This window comes from Bacillus rossius, chromosome 5, assembly GCF_032445375.1.
Source record: "Bacillus rossius redtenbacheri isolate Brsri chromosome 5, Brsri_v3, whole genome shotgun sequence".
Taxonomy (NCBI): Eukaryota; Metazoa; Arthropoda; class Insecta; order Phasmatodea; family Bacillidae; genus Bacillus; species Bacillus rossius.
Window position 1 is genome coordinate 38,489,394 of NC_086333.1, and position 20,128 is coordinate 38,509,521.

Sequence of the window (20,128 nt, forward strand, 5' to 3'; positions counted from 1 at the left end):
TTCTCAAATTTTTGGTTTCGGTTCCAGGTATTTTTTGTAAGTTTCTGCTAACTCACATAGCAATAAGCTTACTATGCAGGAAAAGTAAACAAATTCTTAAAATGTGACTAACATCTCGCAATGTAATAATGCATGAAAAATGTAATAGAGAATAGGTTACAATGAATTTGGGGAGACAGGAACAGAAAGATGCCATCTTTGTTTCAACAATTTTTAGACTACAATTTCTTTCGTTTAAGTACAGTGTATTTAAAAAAATATCCTGAAATTCATATTAACTGGCTGTTTCACATGTTCTTGTGTTATCTATGCTTTAACAAGTTAGAAATTAAAGTAATAACGAAACAAACTGTTATGGCTAGGGACCCTGAAATTCTTAAAATATGAAATTTGCCTGTTTTCTAGGTTTTTCAGCCATTTTACCCATTTTCTGATTGACGACTTTTCTGAAAATGTCACGCCATTGGTCATAGATATATAATGCAGAAAACAAATTACAATAGCAGAGTATTCAGATATCTCTAAACATATTTTTTTTTTACCACAACACAAATCGATATTATTTAACGCCTAAAACGCGATACTTTAGCCTTTGTTCGTGCACTTTGTGCTGTGCCTACAACGCTGAGTTATATTTTGTTTAATGTATCTTTGGTTATTTGGTTTAAAAGTGGGAGTGATGGCTTTGTTTACATGAGAAACTACTACACATTTTATATTATACCAGGTTATATGATACTTTTCTTTAATTACTTGATGCGTAGGGCCCCCTGAAAGTGGTAAATAAAATTTTCAGATTTCGTCATTAAAAATTAGCAAAAGCGGTGTTAAAATTCACTTAAAAACACAAAAGCGGTGCTAAAATTCACTTAAAAACACAAAAGCTGTGCTAAAAACCTGGAAAAAAAAATTGTGTGTGTTACTGTAAATATATCTGAAATTATTTAAGTTAAATGATTTTACTTGAACCTACTCATTACTGAATACCCTTAACAAATAGGTTACATATATTCATATGACAAACTTTTGATTTAGACACTGATCATTAGTTCGTTCCCATAAACTAATCCGGAAAACTATTAATCCCTTTAACAAAATCTATAACACACTGTTGACCAACTAATCAGCATCGTCACACCATTCGAAAATGAAAGTTTGTTTACATTTTTCCGCTTTTTGGCGTGATTTAAAATGCTTGTGCTGCCCCGTACGGCTGGGTGACGAAGTAAAGATAGTTCCCAAGGTCCCCTATAAGAGTTTCCAGGGCCTGGTTCGCCCGATAATCTGCTTGATATTACGACGCTGTTCCAACTATATGCCAGCGCCCCCGGCTGACGTGGTATGGCCACTCACGTAAGGCTGTTCCAAACACCGTTCGCCCATCATCTGCTTGTTTTGTATTTATCCTGTATCGCTGTTCCAAGCTGACGTCAGTGCCCCAAGCGGTGTGCGTAGGCTTTTTAAAACTTCGCCTGTTTGTCTTATCTATCCAAACATTATGCCGGAAAGGAAAATAAATGCCGTAGTTTTGCATATTTTTACAGTATATTTTTGGGTTTACCAAGTATTTAAATTTTGTGTAAAAACACTGCGATTTCGCGTTTTAATTCTAAATTTTGTGTCAAAACGCTGTGTTATGGCGATTTCGCACAAAAAATTGCATTTTACGGTGTTTTCGCATTTATCGTCATTTAATCACGAACATGAAAAGAACAGGCCCCTATTGATGCGACACCGTGTTTTTTTTAAAGAGAAAAACTTTCTGTACCAAAAATGCAGAACTAATGTGAAAAATAATGCAGAAATAACCTATCCTCTCATTTGTTTACATTTTACATTAAAGTAATTTTATATTTTTAGGCCAAAGAATAATTAACATTATGACAAAACATGTACGTATGTTGTATACGTTTAGCCCCATTCCTTTGGTTTACATTTACTTAATTTGTTAATACAACATTTAGTAACTTACACATTGTAAAGGTTATGCCAAATGTTGGGTGCTGTGGATTGCTTTTTTATAACTACCATGTATCAAAGATTTAAAAATAAGATATTTTGGTTTTTTGGTAGAATTTTATGAAAGTTATAGATCAGGTGTATATTTAAACTCTAACTCTGAATATAAGCCTCTTTTCTGAATGAAAATAAAGTTTTTTTATTTAATTACTGACAAACGTGATGCAAAACTTTAATTAGGTTTGATTAATTTAATTCAGAATATTTAAAAAATAGCGTGGTAGATTAATTAGGTTTGATTCACACACATTAAAAACACTAAAGATAATTATGAATTACCAATTTCAAATTTAACTAGGTAACTTAACAACCATCCTTATTGTTTTAAAATATTTGTAATGTAGCTAAACTAACCATTTTTTCACACTATTTTACAGAATTTTTTATGTAGCAACCTAACCCAAAAGTCACAGTACATTTTGAACCTAACCCAACAAATGTTAAACCAGTTAATTACTTCCAAAAATCCTCTTAGATAATGATTGAAAAAAAAAAGTAAAAAAAAACCATTTTAATTTTTTTTGGAAAAAAAACTTTTTTTTTTTTAGAATTACCAAAAGAGTTCTTAAGTTTTAATTCACAGTGTATATAAAACAATTTTTAAAGCAATAAAATGCAAAAATGAACATTCGATACTAAATTTAAAGTAATATCTAATTTATTTCACCAATTTTTTTCTCTGCTTTCATATTATTACAGACTGCACCGATTTTGATCAATTTTATTTACAGTTTTTCAAGGTTCCTAGTTATGGCATAAACATCATTGAAACAATATGGTATCTTTCATCTTTTATATATTGGTGCTACTATTTTTTGCCAAATGGAAAATGATTCTACCCATTTGTGCATTAAAAGGCCAATTTCAATATAAACAAAGCATGCAAACAAAATATATTGCATTATAAAACAAATTATGTTAAAAATGTAGACTATAATAGACAAATTACATTTGAATTGGAAAAACAATATATAAATGAGTGCAAATAACGCTGAAACAGAAATTATAATGTATCTTTGCTTTCGGAATTTTGATGTCAGCAATCATTGGTCTACCTATTCTAAGGTTTGAAGTAAGCTTTTTTTTTTTTTTTGGGGGGGGGGGGGGGGGGGGGGGGGTTATATTATTTACCTCTTTTCTGTTTTTTTAATTGTTTTTAATAACCAAATTATGACCTAGTTAGGCTTATTCAAATTTAGTGTAGCATTTTTTTTTTTTTGCATTATAAGAACCAAAACAGGAACCGAGAACAGAGGTACTTGATGTATAACCGAACCAGCGAATAAAAACCAGAATGGCAGACCTACATAAACCAAATAAGTTCACTTAACCCATCACATAAATGACTTGATAATATCATTTTCAATTTTAAAACATTAAGTATTATATAGCCAAAAGACACACGGAAACACAGATATTTATTTTAAAAATCAGACACTATATTTAAACATGTGTAAAAAATACCTACGGCATTTTCTAAATAATGTCTTAAAAATTATCAATTTAATTATTATCAGTGATATAGGTGTACCACTAGTTTAAAATGTTTAGCAGAACCAGTACCTGCAGATACTTTAACTTCTGAAGAAGGTTATGAATGGCATACTTAAGTAATAGTTAACTCAATATATACATTTTGAATAGATAATTTTATATTAATGAAAAAATTTTAAAATTATCCTAGTACTTGTCCTGTGAAATAGCTTATTTTCAAGTGGCTAATTATAGTAGTAACAACTTTTTTGATAAGCAAAACATTTAAAAATACAAAATAAGGCATATTATTACAAATTAATCATAAATAATTTTTTTTTTAAAATCTATAAAAGTGGATGCGAATTAAAGTGTACAAAAATTATTTCTAAACGTATAAACTCTTCCATGAATATGTTTTTGTGTACATTAACTGCAAGTAACAAAATAATGCAACAATAGAAGTTAAATAAATTCAACACAAATTCAAAGAACAATTGTAAAGTATCATGTAGACTAACTCAAGTGTAAATTCAGATTTACAAAACAAGTATATTCTGAACCGAGATATAATTTCAGCAATCAGAAGGATTCTTCAAAAATTTATTACATTTCTGAGCAATGTTACAGAAAAAAGAAATAATGTACTAAAGTAAGATAAAGAATAACTTTCACATTAACTACAAGAATTTTAATTAATACAACTAAGTCCTGAGTCCTAAAAAGATTACAAACTTAGTAGAACAAAATATAGTTTTTAAAATGCATTTAATTTAATAGTGTCACAGATACCGAATTACAAAAAATGGGAAATACATTTCCATTCAAAGCATTTACGATTCATACAATGCTGGGTGTAATTTAAATGTGATAAAACAACAAAGGATTTATGCCACAACTTACCCTACAGGTGTTTTGTCATTACAAAAAAAAACTAAAGCTAGCTTGTGTATAACTAAATTTACAAAGGGGACCTAACTGAAACCTATTACACAGAGAACACATATTCCACACAAGTATGTAACACGTACAAATATTGATGGCAATTATTCCAACACTGGCTTTAATTTTCCAGTACCTTTCTTTCAGACACTGCATCCAATAAACTGCACTGCTACTGCACTGCCACTTCAATCACCTGCACCTACAAAAAAAACACACCAAATGTTGAATATGACATCATAAAACAGATATGGCAAACTTATGGAAACACTAAAAACCAGTGTACAGTGATGGTTCTGTTATAGGAGTATAATTTGTACAGGTGTATGAATGCCATTATTTTTCCAGTCAAATCAAAGTCTAAGACCAAGATCTAAGTCTTCGCCAAAGAGGAAGCTCATGTAAATATTTTACTACATTAAGAAAGATCCACAGATACAACTGTGAGTGTTTGACTAACAGCACATCCTGAAAACCTCAGATTGAATAAGAACAATTTAGGAAACATTTAGCAAATTAAAACAATTGCTACTGCTAGTAAATAAGCAAAAAATCTTAAAATAAAATATTACCAATAGCAACTTAACTTAAATACCGTATTGGCCCGAATATAAGGCGACCCCGAATATAAGGCGACCTGCAGTTTCAGGAGGCCAAACAAATGTAAAAATAATTTTTGGTAGAAATTAATGTGAAAATTCATTAGACATACATTTTGTGTTGATAAATCGTTTTTGCATTTATGTATAACAATTAATTTATATTTATCACATTACTTATTTAAAATAAGTTTGAATGACCTACCCTAAAAGTCAAAAGAAAACAATTAGAAAATATTTACATTTTTAAGTATTACATTAGAAATTTTTTCGTATGTTTACTCTAATGAAGCTGCATAATTGTCATCTTCAGAGCTGTTTATTTGTCTAGAGCTCGTTCCCCGCCGTTCCACCGATGTGTGATTGTGTGATTGTTCATTTTTCACAGTTTACTGTATCTACGAATTTAAAATTTTTACAATGGCTATTAATCACTCTTAAAATACAGCATTTAACTTTCCGTTTGACTTAAGCTACGTATTACCACAGAACAAGGCGTATTACTATTTAGTAGTGTGTTAAACGTAAAAAAAGCAAACAAAGAATGCATCTCGCCGGAACAAAACAAGTGGCTAGCTGACATGATGAAGCATACGGCCATGAATAACTCGGTTACGTGACCGCGTATATTTGTCCATATTACTCTCTGACAGAGAGAGTCTGTTCTATGAATTTGAAAGAATAATCTATTATAATTATGAAAGGTTTTTACATAAATAAAGAGTGGATTATTAAAATAGCTTTTGAAGCAACGTACCAAATTCCTGTTAATATGGCGTCTTCGTGCGTGTTCGGCAATGTTCGTTTTACAACAAAGAAATATTGTGGAAAGACAGTTGGCAGCCGTGAATTTCCAAACATTACATCCGAAATGTTTGTAAACGTAAACAATCGTTCTGAAAATAACTGTGATATTTTAGTACAAATATTTCCGTTAAAAATCTGAAGATAAATTACCGTAAATGTTAACACGCGATTGTACACAAAGTACAAATATGAATTGTGAAATAAAAGGTTGCCATTTTGAGATGCTTCAACATTCACGGTTTTTACTCAAGAACAAATATTTTAATTTTCAACTTCAAACAATTGTGAATTACTGCAATATTAGGTGGATTTATCGTTTTTCCCCGTGTGAGGTAACAAAGTTTTAGTTAATATAAAAAATTGTGAACGTTTTGTTAAACAATGTTTCTACTGTAGCTTTCAGCTTGGAACTAATGTTTGCGGTTCTGACGTCTTGGGTGCGAAAATAAGGCGACTTCCAATTTTTGCATCTTTCGTTTATGTAAAAATGGTCGCCTTATATTCGGACCAATACGGTAAGTACATTTGAAACGTGAACACATTACATTCATTGCATGCAACTTGATATCTTTTTAAATATATTTAAAACATGCTTTTGTGAAAATTCTAAAACAAGTCAAGAATTCTGCTTTTTTTTTCTAGGTCTAAAAATTGATACAAACACCTTATGTATGTACAATTTAAAAGAACCAAAAAATGTTAAACAGGTACATGCACTTAGTAGAATCTTGCTCTGCTATGCATACACTGTGCAACCGCAGCTTGATCTTAAACAAACCCTTAGTAATATGAAGAAAAAAATGGTTGTAATGCAGGGATTCTACTTTGTTAATAGAGCTCTAATCCCCTCTGGTAGGAATTTTTGTCTGTACAGTATAATCTTTTCCTATTTCTGGATTGTAGAAACTTAAAACTTTTCTATATATAATGAAATTAAAAAATCATTATGGGCACAGCCTACAAACTGTAGATTTCAAAGTACCTTTTTCTTCTGGAAACTTCTATACACATCTGAACCATTTTAAGAACTTAATGTACATGACATCCCTGACATCCTACATGTTCTCCGAAATTCCAAAATGATGAATAACACATTTTCTCATATCCCATTCAGCATTGACAGCTTACAACAAATGCTTACTAAAGTATTTATGAATTAGTTTGACATTCAAACACTATTTTTCAATGCTTGCAATTATATAGGGTCATTTAAAAATTTCCTTTGGACCAAAGTTTAAGATTACAATAAGATGGTTAAAATAAATTATAACATATTTCATGCTAAGAAAGAAATGAACTTTTTTTTATTTTCAGCCCTGTTTGTATGGTAATAAATTGTTTCATCAAAAATTGTTTTAGCCAAACGATTTAGATCAGTGGTTCCCAACCTGGGGGCGGTTGCTTCAAGTGGGCGATTTGGGATATCAGGGGGGATATAAATAAGTGGAGGGCGATTTGGGGGCGATGAGTATTCAAAGGGGGAAAAACTAAAATAATACTGTACCGTACAAGTTGCCGTATAGCATGAGTCACTAGCTACTCTTAGCCGGCGAGTTCACTGCACTCACCCCTCACCAGTCACCCACCTGTTGTTGCTCAGCGTGGCCGACTGGTGACTCAACCCCCTCCCCCTCCAACTATCACAACACACTTGCCATTGACCTACATTCGACTTCAGTCTTCATCAGTCTTTGTGTGCCTCACCATCAGTTTTTGTGCGTGTCTTTTCTGATTTTGTGCGTTTGTTTTGAAGTGCAGAATTTCATGCACAATGGAATCAAAAATGAAGTGTCGTCAATACTCAGCTGAGTAATTAAAATTCGGTTTTATCGCGTCACCGCAAAATGTGCAGTTTCCACATTGTCTTTTGTGCGATAAAACATTTACTAGTAATGAAGCCATGAAACCTTCGCGAATGAAAGATCATTTATAAAGAGTACACAGTGATAAAGTGAGTAAAGAACTTGGTTATTTTCAACACCTCAAAGCTAAAGCTGATAAACGGACTAATGTGAGTGAATTATTTAAAAAACGAGCAACCGATCTTGACAAAGGTCTTCTTGCTTCTTACGAGGTGTCTTTATTGATCGCTAAATGTGGTAAACCTCACAATTGGCAAGACTCTTGTTTTACCTGCTACCAAAAATATTGTTGAAATCATGCTAGGCAAGGGCCCTAGTAATAAGATAAGTCAATCAGTTCCTTTGAGCAACAATACTGTTTCCAGGCGAATTGACGAAATAGCCACGGACGTTGAATCCAAACTCACCAATTTGTTGGAACAAAGTAAATTTGCATTGCAGATTGATGAATCAACTGTGATTGATAACAAAGCAATTTTATTAGCTTATGTGAGGTTTATCAATGAACAAAAAGAAATTACCGAGGAAATGTTGTTTGCTAGAACTTTGATAACTGATACGAAGGGATCGTCGATTTTTAAAGCAGTGCAAGGTTATTTTGAGGAAAAAGAGATTCCTCTAAAAAAACGTGAGTTCTTGCGCAACAGACGGTGCTCCTGCCATGTCCGGTCGTCATGCTGGGTTTCTAGCCCACCTTAAGAAAGAAGTGCCAGAGGTCATCACTATTCACTGTGTCATTCATCGCCAACACTTAGCTACGAAAAAATTTAGTGGTGTCCTGCATGAAACCCTACAACTGGTTATTGCTGGTGTCAACAAGATCAAAGCTAATCCCCTCAATGACCGTTTGTTCCGACAACTTTGCCATGAAAATGATGAGGAATTTGAACGCTTGCTTCTACATACAGCCATGATGTGGCTTTACAAAGGAAACTGTTTGCGCAGTTGCTTTGAATTATTTGACACGGTTACAGAGTTTCTCGACACGTCTGATCCTGTTTTAAGTGAGTATTTGAAGCAACACAAGTTTGAACATGCGTACCTTACAGATATTTTTTAAAAAAATGAACGAAGTCAATATAAGGCTTCAAGGAAACAAGATGAACCTTATCAAGGCCAAAGGAATTATTTCATCATTCATCGCCAAGTTTGATATTCACAAGGTAAATATTGGCCATAAAGAGCTGATTCAGTTTTCGACCCATAAAAAGTGTTCTGTGTCAGATAACGAGATTCCTGAACTCCCAGAAGACAAAATCCTAATTTTTACTGATCATCTTGACCAGTTAAAAACTGACATGGAATCAAGATTTGAAGATTTGACCCAGTTACAAATTCCGGATTGGATTCTAGATCCATTCTCGTTTGAAGCTGTGGATAAGCTTGATAACTCTTTGCAGATGGAGTTTCTAGATCTGAAGTATGACTGTGAGGCAAAAATCATTTTCAAGCAGAGCGGTTACGAGTTAGCATGGGTGAAGCTTATGGACACTTATCCCTAACTGTGGGGAAAAACTGAACCACTTCTCAACTCAACCCAAAAACAATTTACTTGACTGCACAAACAACAAAAACTCATGAATAACAGGGGTTTGAATATGTTAATACCGTGTTTCCTCGCATAATCGCCGAACATTTTATTCTAAAATCAAGTTTGAAAAGTAGGGGTGCTACGATTATGCGGGGGGGGGGGGGGGGGGGGGGGGGGGGGGGGGAAATTTGTTAGGTAAAGTTATTCATAAAAACAAAACCTGTTCATGGAAAGTATGTTTATTTTAAAAAAGGTGGAGTATACAAGAGCACTTCAAACATTTTATATTAATAATTCATTAAACAAAAACCTTTCATCAACTTTAACTAGAAAAACCAAACTGTGACACGACGCAAGCCACTTGAATCTGTGAAGTGAACTAACGCGTAACTTGCCACGAAAAAGTGCGGGCCGTCAAATATAGTTAACTTGGCACTCGACAGAGAGCGTGTGTTGCATGCAATTGGCGAGATATCTATAATCGACTACGTGCGCACGCTCTATACGGAAAAAACATAACCAAACACGAATGATGCCAACTAGCGCTGGCTACATGTTTACAAAGCGGTACACCGCGGCAACGCAGACGATCAGAAAAAGGAAATAACTTTTAAAAACGTCTTTAAAAGAAAATATACACGTCAGACAACTTCGTATTTCCGTTAATTAAATAAGTGGTAATGTCCGAATAAATATTAGATTTCTACTATAAAATACATTGTTTTATACGGAAAAGATATCTACACCGGTACACCGCGACGACGCAAACGATCAGATTAAGATAATAGCGTTTAAAAACATCTTTAAAAGAAAATTTACACGTCAGACAACTTTGTATTTCCGTTAATTAAAAAGTAAGTGGTAATTTCCGAATAAATATTAGATTTATAATTTAAAATACATCGTTTTATACAGAAAAGATACCTACACAAAGCGCTCAGCATCTAATAGCGGGACCAAAAACATTCTTTGTAGGGATGGTGATTTTTCGTTTTCGCGAAATAGATGCGAAAATATGCTAAGTTATATTTTTTTCGCTACAAAATGCGAAATCTAGACTATTCCGAGATAAATGCGAAATCAAGGTAAAAAACGTAGATTCGTCTTCACTCTACACAATTTATTTACCGATTGTATTTCGTTTCAGTTCAGTATTAAAAGAAACCATCATTTTATGGCGTATTCAGCACAAGTATCTTATTGTCACGTCATTCACAACACTATTGTTCGTAAATATTGAATGAAGAAAAGAAGGACCATTCGTGCATCGCGATTGTAAACAAAGCAAAGAACAACTAGCTGGAAGATTGTCCGTCATCTTGCAGAGTACAAGTTTTTAGGCCGCCATATTGCAACATCTCTGCTTCGCCGCGCTAACAATTCCCATTTTCTGGCTGTATTTCACGTGAAAGCCGCGTTCTTGTGTAGTCTGTGGAAGGTGGTGTGTTTACAAATACGTGCACACTCGTGAATGTGTTGTATACTGTTATTTTTCGTGGTAAAAATTGGACGAAACGTAATTTCCATTCGCGATCGCATAAATGAATACAAAAGTGAACAGTTCTACGAAAGTGATACAAATATTTTAATGTGCAATTTATGTAATCACCGTCTGGAGTGGAAAAAAAAAAATTTACTTGAAAAGCACATTAAATCTGAGGGGCATCAGGCTGCAAAAAAAAAAGATTCACCGAGAAATCTGATGAAGAAAAAAAGTCGGTAAAACGGCAAGCAACGGTTTCTGGCATGATCGAAAAAAAAAATGCTAAAATTGAAAATGACGAAAAAAAAATTAAAAAACGAGTTTCAATAACATTATGGTAAATATGTAGTTAAGCGGTATTTGTGGAAAAAAATGTTAAAAATCCGAAAATACCTTTATTATATTATGCTCTTCAACTATGGCCATGAACACAGATAAAAAATTTTAATGTAATTTTAAGTATTCAATTTATTGCACTCATAAGTGCTAAATAGTTGTTCGGAAACCTGCCAAGATAGGCTATCTTTGTAGTTGTGCTAGATCTTTATTTCTGTGGTGCAGGGTTGTCTACCAGATCTAGTAAATTAAATTCCCTGATTTTTCCAGGTTTTCCAGGTCTAAAACTGAATTTTTCCAGGTTTTCTTTAACACAATTACGACATTCCAAGAAACTGAAAGAAAAAAAAACTGCATTATATTACATTGACGGGTTTCAAAATATTTCAACTTACTTAAATTAGTAAAAAAATTACCTTCTTCTAAACGTGGCCAAAGTGATTCAATTGATGGCAAATAAAATATGCTGCTACAAATATTTCACACACTTCCTTTTGCAAAAAACATTAGTAAAAGGAAGCTCCCATCAATTTCGCAGTGACTCAATTTCGCAGTGACTCAACTTTTGTGTATATTGCACTTACTTCAGAACGAGCCAAATCCAACATTCGAGCCTTCTTCAACTGCAATGCCTTGATCTCCTCTTCAACTCTTCTTTTTTCTGCCTTCTTCTTGTCTGTAGCTTCCTTTTCTTTTTGTTTTGTTTGCAGGGCTTCCTTACACCTACAACTAGCATTTCTTACATACTGTAACATGGATTTGGTGATATCAACATGCTCTACACCTCCAGAACGTTGAACAAAGTCATACATCTGTCTTTGTGCGATCAGTATTTCTTCCTGCAAGTTTTCAGTCAGCAGATTAGAATTCACTGAAAATCCTCTTTCCAATGATGCATTTCCATGGGAAAGTACCAACACCATTCTCACAAACTTTTGAAGGCCTGTTTTGGAAGCTACTGTATGTGCCTTAAGAATGAGCATCCACAAGTGATCAAGGCGCCGTCTTCTCGAGAAAAAGACGAGAACAGTGCTGCAGAATCTTGCGAGGAACATACCAAATGATATGATCACTCAATGTTATCAGCTTCTTGTCCTGATAGCCACTTGTTTTGAAGACAACATTCTAAACTGTACTTCACACGCTGTTTCCTCACACCCGAATTTAAAGCCACAGACGGACATAAGCAGGAAATCCCCTTGGTAAGATTGTACTTCAGGGGACTTTTGTCTTGAAGTTTTTTTACCATAACCTTTAGACAAGTCCTATCATTTTTCTGTAACAGGACAGACTTTTCTGGTACTTTCTCTTTCTTGATAGCATGGCGTACTGCATAACCCAAATTGATATTGTTAGCAGTCAATAGATTTTCCTGGTTATCTACATCCAATTGAGATACATTGCGTTTCTCCCTAAAGCTCTTCAGAACTTCCGGTTTCAAAAACTTTCCTGCCAAAGCTAATAAAATGTCTACCAGTGAATCATAGAGAAAAGTTGCCATGGGTGCTTCACTTTGGAACATTGTGAGAAACAATTCCAGCTCTGATGCCGAAAAGTGGAAGAATGTCAATTTTACTTTTAAAAGATTATCTTCAAGAGCACTTTTCACTACACTGAAAGAGAGAGATGAAATAGAAACTTCACTAAAAAATTTCTTTAGGTGGGGTAACATTTTCATGGCACGCTCAGCAACTGCAGTATTCCATCTGATTGCACAAAATTTCTTGGGAAAAAGCTCTGATCCAGTTATTCTAATGTAATCTGCCCTCCTTGCAGGTACGTGCTTAAACAAATAGTAACTGTGCCTCAAAAAACTAACAACGTCCCATTGTGTAGCAGAAATTCCAGGTTTTGTAAGCACAATGGACCGTATGAAGCCCACAGCTACCAATTTCTAGCAACAATGGCGAATCTTCACCAAAAGTGTCTGTGATATGTATTTTCAAAGCTAACAAAAATTTCCAGTTTACGTTGAGGGCATCCATAGATACTTAAAATGAAATGCACCTGTCGGTATAATCTGAACGTGGGAAGCACATGCTGCAGCACGTCACGTCAGCAGGATAACGGACCATCTTGAACCAGTTTGTATCACGTGATTTGATGCCACTTCCGAATATGATGGTAAATAAAAGAAAATGGACGTGGGAACTGTTCGTTATTTTCCATTCCAAAATAAAAATGGGAGGGGATACACATGATGCCACGTCAATGCAAGCTGATCAATAAACAAAAAACGTATTGCCAACTACAACCTACCAAACAAAAATTCCCTGATTTTTCCCTGATTACAAAATTCCCTGATATTTCCAGGTTTTCCAGGGTCAGTAGACACCCTGGTGGTTGTTAATAATTAATATGTGTATTATTTAATGCTTTTTAAAAATGCTACAAAATGCTAAATTTCAAATTCAAAATGCTAAATGTTATTATTTTAAATGCTATAAATCACCATCTCTAATTATTTGACATTTACGCGAGAAGTTTTTTTATCCCAATTATGACACCCAAAAATATAGGTGCGATGATTATGCCAGGGTGGCTACCAAACTGTAAAGAATAAATTCCCTGACTTTTCCCTGACTTTTCCAGGACAATCATTTTTATTCCCTGACCATGCCTAACAATCTCATCAATTTTTTTAATCGTAAAACCTTCTTATTTTTGTATATTAACTAACTTATCAGATAACATACACAAATATATGTCAAACAAAAATCAGACAAACAATAATAGCTTTTAGAAATTAAAATTTTTTGATTATAGTGTATTTTAAGTGATGATTAACTTGCTAATTTTTAGTGAATTATATATAGGTATGTACTAATGAACATACACATTCTTAAGCAATATTAGCAAACAATCTTACTTAAGAGTTGTTATTAGTTTTTCCTATGTCTAATTGTAAGGTAACAAATTAGAAGAGTAATGTGTCTTTTTTCTTAATAATGTACGTAATTTTGTTGCCTGTAAATAATAACGCTTTTTTATTATTTCTAAAACTTAAAAAAAAAAAAAAAAATTGTATATTTATAAAACTGTATTTTATTCACTAAAATAAACACATTTCATAAATGATATTTCTTTAGCTATGAAATAAATCCTTTTATAGATTAACATTTTTCGATTATAGTGTATGTTAACTGAAGATTAAAAACAGAACTGTTATATACGCCATTTTACCCAATTATGTAAATTGTTTTATTTACTCATTTGATGTATAATAACCCAAAAAAGGATAATAATCTAGGCGTTCACAACACTGATCATTAAAAAAAAAACAACTACTATAACATACAAAGAAGATCGCCTGCTACAGCGGTAGCAAAGCGAACGAACTATCTGTGACCTGTCTTCTTTGAATTCGAGATGGGAGCGGACGAACTAAAAGAGCGACCTAGTTCGCACGTGGTTTTTTTTTTTTCTTTTTTTTCCCCCCCTCCCAGTCATGTAGTGCTTCTCTAAGTTTTACTTTTCAGATGTACTATTTATTTTATTTTGCTGTCCTCTTTGTGTAAACGTTTTGAATAGGAGCGCTCCCGGTCGCGAACTATTATGCGCAAGTCTAATGATTAGCTACTCTTAATATTTACCTTTCACTTTTCTTATCCTGTATTGGAATTCATTAAAAAAATGTTTTACCCCATAAAAGTAATGGGCTAAAAATTTGAATATAACCAAATAAACACTTTAACTCATTGTCATTACCTACTCACCTTTACTCTTAGCTTTCAGCAACGGCAATATTCTTCCCAAGCCCACACGTTCATATTTGATCCCACGCACATTTTTTTTCATCTTTGTCTACTACTTCTATTCACTCCTTTTTATCTTCAGAACAAACCCCGACTAGCTTACTAAATAATACTGAAAACCTGAACACGCCACTATTCAAAACATTTAAACAAAGAGGACAGCAAAATAAAATAAATAGTACATCTAAAAGTAAAATGTAGAGAAGCACTACACGACTGGGAACAAAAAAAAAACACACACGTTTTCATCCCAAAACGTTCGTGTACTTGTACCACAGTTGCCAATAATACGAGAAACAAAAATAAAACTATCTCGGTCATCTCGGTGTACTATGAGCTATAAAACTAGTAAGCATAGAATAATTTGCTACATGTACCATGACTATGGTGGCAATACAATGCAAACGCACGCGCGCGCGCCAGCCAGTTGTTATCAGCAACGCAAACACAGCAGAGTTTTTCATGGACCCGCGACATAAAAAATGGCTTCATTAAAATGTCAAACTTCATATAAAATATATTATTCAGAATTTCAGTTAATAATTCGCTACATAAAATTAACAAAGACTATGAATAATATTAAGCTGTAAAATGCTGCAGCAGGAACTTTAGACAAAATTTAATTTTTTCCCTGACTATTTGAAAAATTTCCTGACTTTTGCATGACTTTTCCCTGCTGGCAAAATTCCCTGACTTTTCCCGGTTTTCCCGGTTGGTCGCCACCCTGTATGCGAGTGCGACAATTAAGTGATAAAAGAGGGTATCTATATATCAACTAATTTTTTTGGAAATACAGCATTTACAAAATAAAAATATATTTACTTTTTTTGTGAAATGGATTGCATTGGATTTCACTGCATTTTGCAGTTCGCGAAAATGTTCTGGATTAACGTGTATAATAGTGGATTCTGGGAAATACGGTGAATCAGAACTGAAATGGAACGGTTGGTTTGGTTAGGTTCAGATTAGTTAGCTGCATAATTAAAAACAATGTTTTATTTCATAATTTAAATATTTACACAAACATTTTCCATATGATTATTGCAGCTAACCAACCTTGCACTTTATATTATTTGTCTAATTTTTCAGAAACTGTGGCATGACGTGGGAAAAATTTTTTTAGTGTGATTCTTACAATTTGAATTCAATATTCACAAATAATTTGGTATTAGTATTCAAAGTAATAAAACTTATATTTGCAGTCATAAAAATAGTAAACATTTGTTACATTTTAGGATTAATAAATCAAGAGTATTTTAAAGTGGTCATGCTGGTTTAAAAGAATTATTTTTGACAAAAATCTTAAATTAATTAAATGTTAACATGTGATTATAAACAAGTCCAAAAATGAATTACGTGAGAAAATCTCACAAGTGGACATATTGAGATGCTTTGACATTCTCATCTCTTACTCAAAAACAGAAAATTTCAAGTTCAACTTTAAACAATTGTGAATAACTGCAGGACTGGATTTATTTATTATTCTTACCATAAGAGATAATACTGTTCTAGTTAATACATACTATATACATAATTAATAAGCATCTATGACATTTTAATTAGTGTGGTGTATATTTGCTTATTGTTATCATAGTGAGACAATAAAAATATTCTTTAACACTCTCCCACTTTTCTTTTTAAGTGTTTTTCTGGTCCCTTGATATAATGTAAAAACAAGGTTCTAGTGTATACACATTGCAGTCAGAAATGACCAGAAATGTTATGCTCTACAATAAATGACCATTAATAATTTAGTATTTGTACCATCAATTTCAAAATGGTCTTCCAAATAAGACTTAAGCTAGTGTGCACTTGGCACTTGCCAATATTTTAATGAAATCATAGAAGTCATAATGAAGACTACATTCCCCAAACTTTAAATTGCACAAATTCAGCCACACTTTTGTGTAGCTATCACAAAACATTTACATAACCATTTTAAAGTTTGAGGCATAAGAAACTTCAGTGAGCTTCTTATTTACATCCCACATTGTAAATCAATGTATAGAAAATTCTCAAGGTACTAAGAAATGTATACCCATTAACAAAGAAATTTTATTTAAAAGGGTAAAAATGCATGTATTTATAAATCCATTTGTAATTTTTTTTTAACTTATGGAGGAAATATTTCTCAAGTGGGATTTTTCTCGAGGTCCAACTGAAAAGGCAACAAGACAGTCCAGCGGGTACTTACCAAATCACTTGGACTTGGAGCGAGACTTGCTGTGGGCCCTGGACTTGCTGCGCGAGCGGGACTTGCCGCGCGAGCTCTTGCTGTCGGAGCGAGACCTGGAGCGGGACCTGGAGCGTGAGCGGGACCGCGAGCGGCTGTACGAGCGGCGGCGAGACCTGGACCTGGAGTAGCGGGACCTGGAGCGCGAGCGGGACCTGGAGCGAGAGCGCCGGCGCGAGCGGGACCTGGACCTGGAAACAAACAGTACAAATCGCTCCAGCACCACTCGTGACCGTGTAGGCCCGTATGCCCCGACAGGCTTGCATAAAAAAGCTTCCAGTAGAAATGCCGCTCGTCTGTATAAAAAATAAGCTGTGGGCATTTACTTAGGCATTTCAATCACAGCCTCTGCAATATAATTCATATGCATTTTTGAGTTATTTATACTCTGGTAATTCTTAGGGGTGCACAAGTACTCGAAATTTCGAATCAAATCAAGTTTTTAGTACTTGACTTGAGTCTGGTTTTGAAGCATGAGAAATTTGAGTAGTTACATCTTGAGTCACTTAACATATTACTAGTAAAATAAAATCAATGCATACACCTCAATTACTGCACTCTTTTACAAGAAGTTGATAATTTAAATAAATGCAACACAAACAATATTTACAACTCAATACTTAAGTAGCAAAATTATTAATGAGGCATTAATCATAAATTTTGAGACAGTAAAGTTACATGTTTGGTAAATGTTAAATGCTACAGCCTTTCTCGAAATAAAGTAATTTTATCAAATAAACTATTCTTTTATTTGTCTCACAATTCTTACTAATATTTTTGTTTCAAAATAGGTATTAGTCCATGTACTTTTAATAATTACGTAGGTTAACTTGTATTTCATAATATAAGAATTAATGCTCTTCTATAGACTTTGTGCTCTAAGTTTGGTTACTTCCACTTCTCTAATAATGTTTATTAATATAGGCTATCAATTTACTTTCCAATACGAACATGATTTGTTCCGTTCATAGACAAATTACACACACTTAAAAGAAATTGTCAATGTGGAATGCAGCTTGCCTGACGCAGGGCAAAAAAGCACTAGAAACTAGACAAATGAACAGTGAGCGTGAAATAAAGCCAATAAAACACCAAAACCATAGTACATAATACTCTTATTATATCATGTATCGAGTAACCAAAATATTTAAGTGTCAAACTGCTTGATAAATCTGCATTATGCGCTTTGCCAATACGGTCATATAACTAGACGTATATATAGTGTGCATACCATATTATAATATTATTCTATATTAAAACTTGGAAAGATCATGATTAGGCGATGGAGTGTTAAGGCGATTGGTGCATGGAAAATATTACGACAAAACTAATTTAACTGTACATATTTATTTTTGATGCTTCTTTTTAAGACATAATATACCTAGGATATTTTTAATAAACTTTTTTTTACTGAGTTATGTCATTTTAAATGCATTTATTTTTATTCCAAGCCACAATTATTTAGAAAACACATAATTATGTTAAACTTAAGTATAGTTCAAGAAAAGAGTGTACGAATAGGTTCCTGCACATAAAGTAAGAAGAAAAAATTTTCATCGTCAAAATTACAGTTTAATATTGACAATTTCCATTGATCACTGCTGGACTACTTCAGGAGCGATTTAAAGAATAAATTTAAATGAAAATGAAAACATAATTGGCAGAACACTATTGAGTTATGTATATATTTTCATATCCTTTTGTTTTTGATACGATCCGACTCAAAACATGCCCTCTGGAGTGACAGTTTTAGTGCTGCGTGTAAAACTCTCGCCGCCGGGAAGAATGTCCCCGCGACGTGGCGCTGAGGGCGGCGCTTGTCGCAACCAGGTAGTCCGACGGAGCTCCGGCCGGCGGGCCGCAGCCTGCGGGTGGGGAGGGGGAAGAATGGGGTGTAGAGGGATGACGAGAGGAGACCGAAGAAACGAAGGGTCTGTCAAGGTCGCGCTCATGGAGCTAATATACAGTAATACATCTGGAGAGGACAAGGGAAGACCAGCAGAGGATGCGAGGTGAAGCCGGGTATCGGCTTCCTACGCTGGAAGAAAATGAAAAAGAGCCAAACACGCCTCGCGCGGCCGAAGAATCCTCCAAACTAAACTCGCAACAGCTCCGAAACTATCAAAACAATCAAACTGAAAATTTTACTGGAGTATCTATAAACATTTTCCCCCATATCGCTTTAATATTTTTTTCGAAACATGAATGCTTTCATTTTTAAAAATTAAATACTTATTTACTGCCAAATTTTTTTGTGATTACGCAGAGTAAATTACAACATCGAGGAAAATTTTTTTGTTTGCAATTGTAAGTGGGGGACACTACCGTATGAAATAAGGAAGAAGCCTCAAATTTTATTTATATACCCCTTTTGATGCATTCAACCCCATACTTTTATTTTTACAGAGAGTTGAAGTGGGAATAATGTTTCAGTGGGTAACACTACCGACATATGTCTTCGGAACGCACTTCTTTTTGTTATTATACATCTCAAAATTTATAATTTCATACACAATGTTTATAAAAACGAATTATTACTTACCTCATTTAATCTATTACAAACCTCTTGTAATATACGTGTATTAGTAGAAGAACCAACGTAACATGCAAACCTTAGGTAAACACTGGTAGAGAATTGTTTGGAATAACTGTAATTCTATGCATATACTGACAATGTAAGAAACTTCCAATTTTATTAATTGTTTGCATAAGAATTAATAATTTAAAAAAAAAGAATAGGCCTTTATAGACTGAAAACCTTTCACGTAGTTTCAAGTCGCGTACATAAAAGTTTTTTAATATATATAACTACCAAATATTGTTGAATATATTTAACATTTTTATACATGTTACAACACACATATAATAACAAACCTATATAGTATATAAAAAGACAAACGCCAAATTTTAGCATTTTGTATTTCTTTTCTCTGTGTGAATAAAATAACAGTTCTTAACGTAGTTGCTAATACTGTACTATATTTCTAAAAAAAAATTACGAAAACCCCTGACATCGTCACCATAACAATGATAAATTTGCAAAATAATTAAGGCACATTTTTTAATGCTACGAAGCACACTCTTAAGA

At 33.6% G+C, this 20,128-nt stretch overlaps 1 protein-coding gene across 2 annotated transcripts in view; it reads right to left on the reverse strand.

The window, feature by feature from the left end:
* Window positions 1-3,124: 3,124 nt before the first annotated feature.
* The window catches only part of LOC134531722 (serine/arginine-rich splicing factor 2), a 36,843-nt gene continuing 19,839 nt past the window's right edge, over window positions 3,125-20,128 (reverse strand). For both annotated transcript variants that reach the window (XM_063367561.1, XM_063367560.1), the window contains exons 3-4: window positions 17,002-17,231; window positions 3,125-4,636 (exon numbers count right to left, since the gene is read on the reverse strand). In XM_063367561.1, coding sequence (XP_063223631.1) covers window positions 17,006-17,231 — 226 coding nt within the window. In that variant the 3' untranslated portion in view covers window positions 3,125-4,636; window positions 17,002-17,005. The remainder of the gene's footprint in view (window positions 4,637-17,001; window positions 17,232-20,128) is intronic.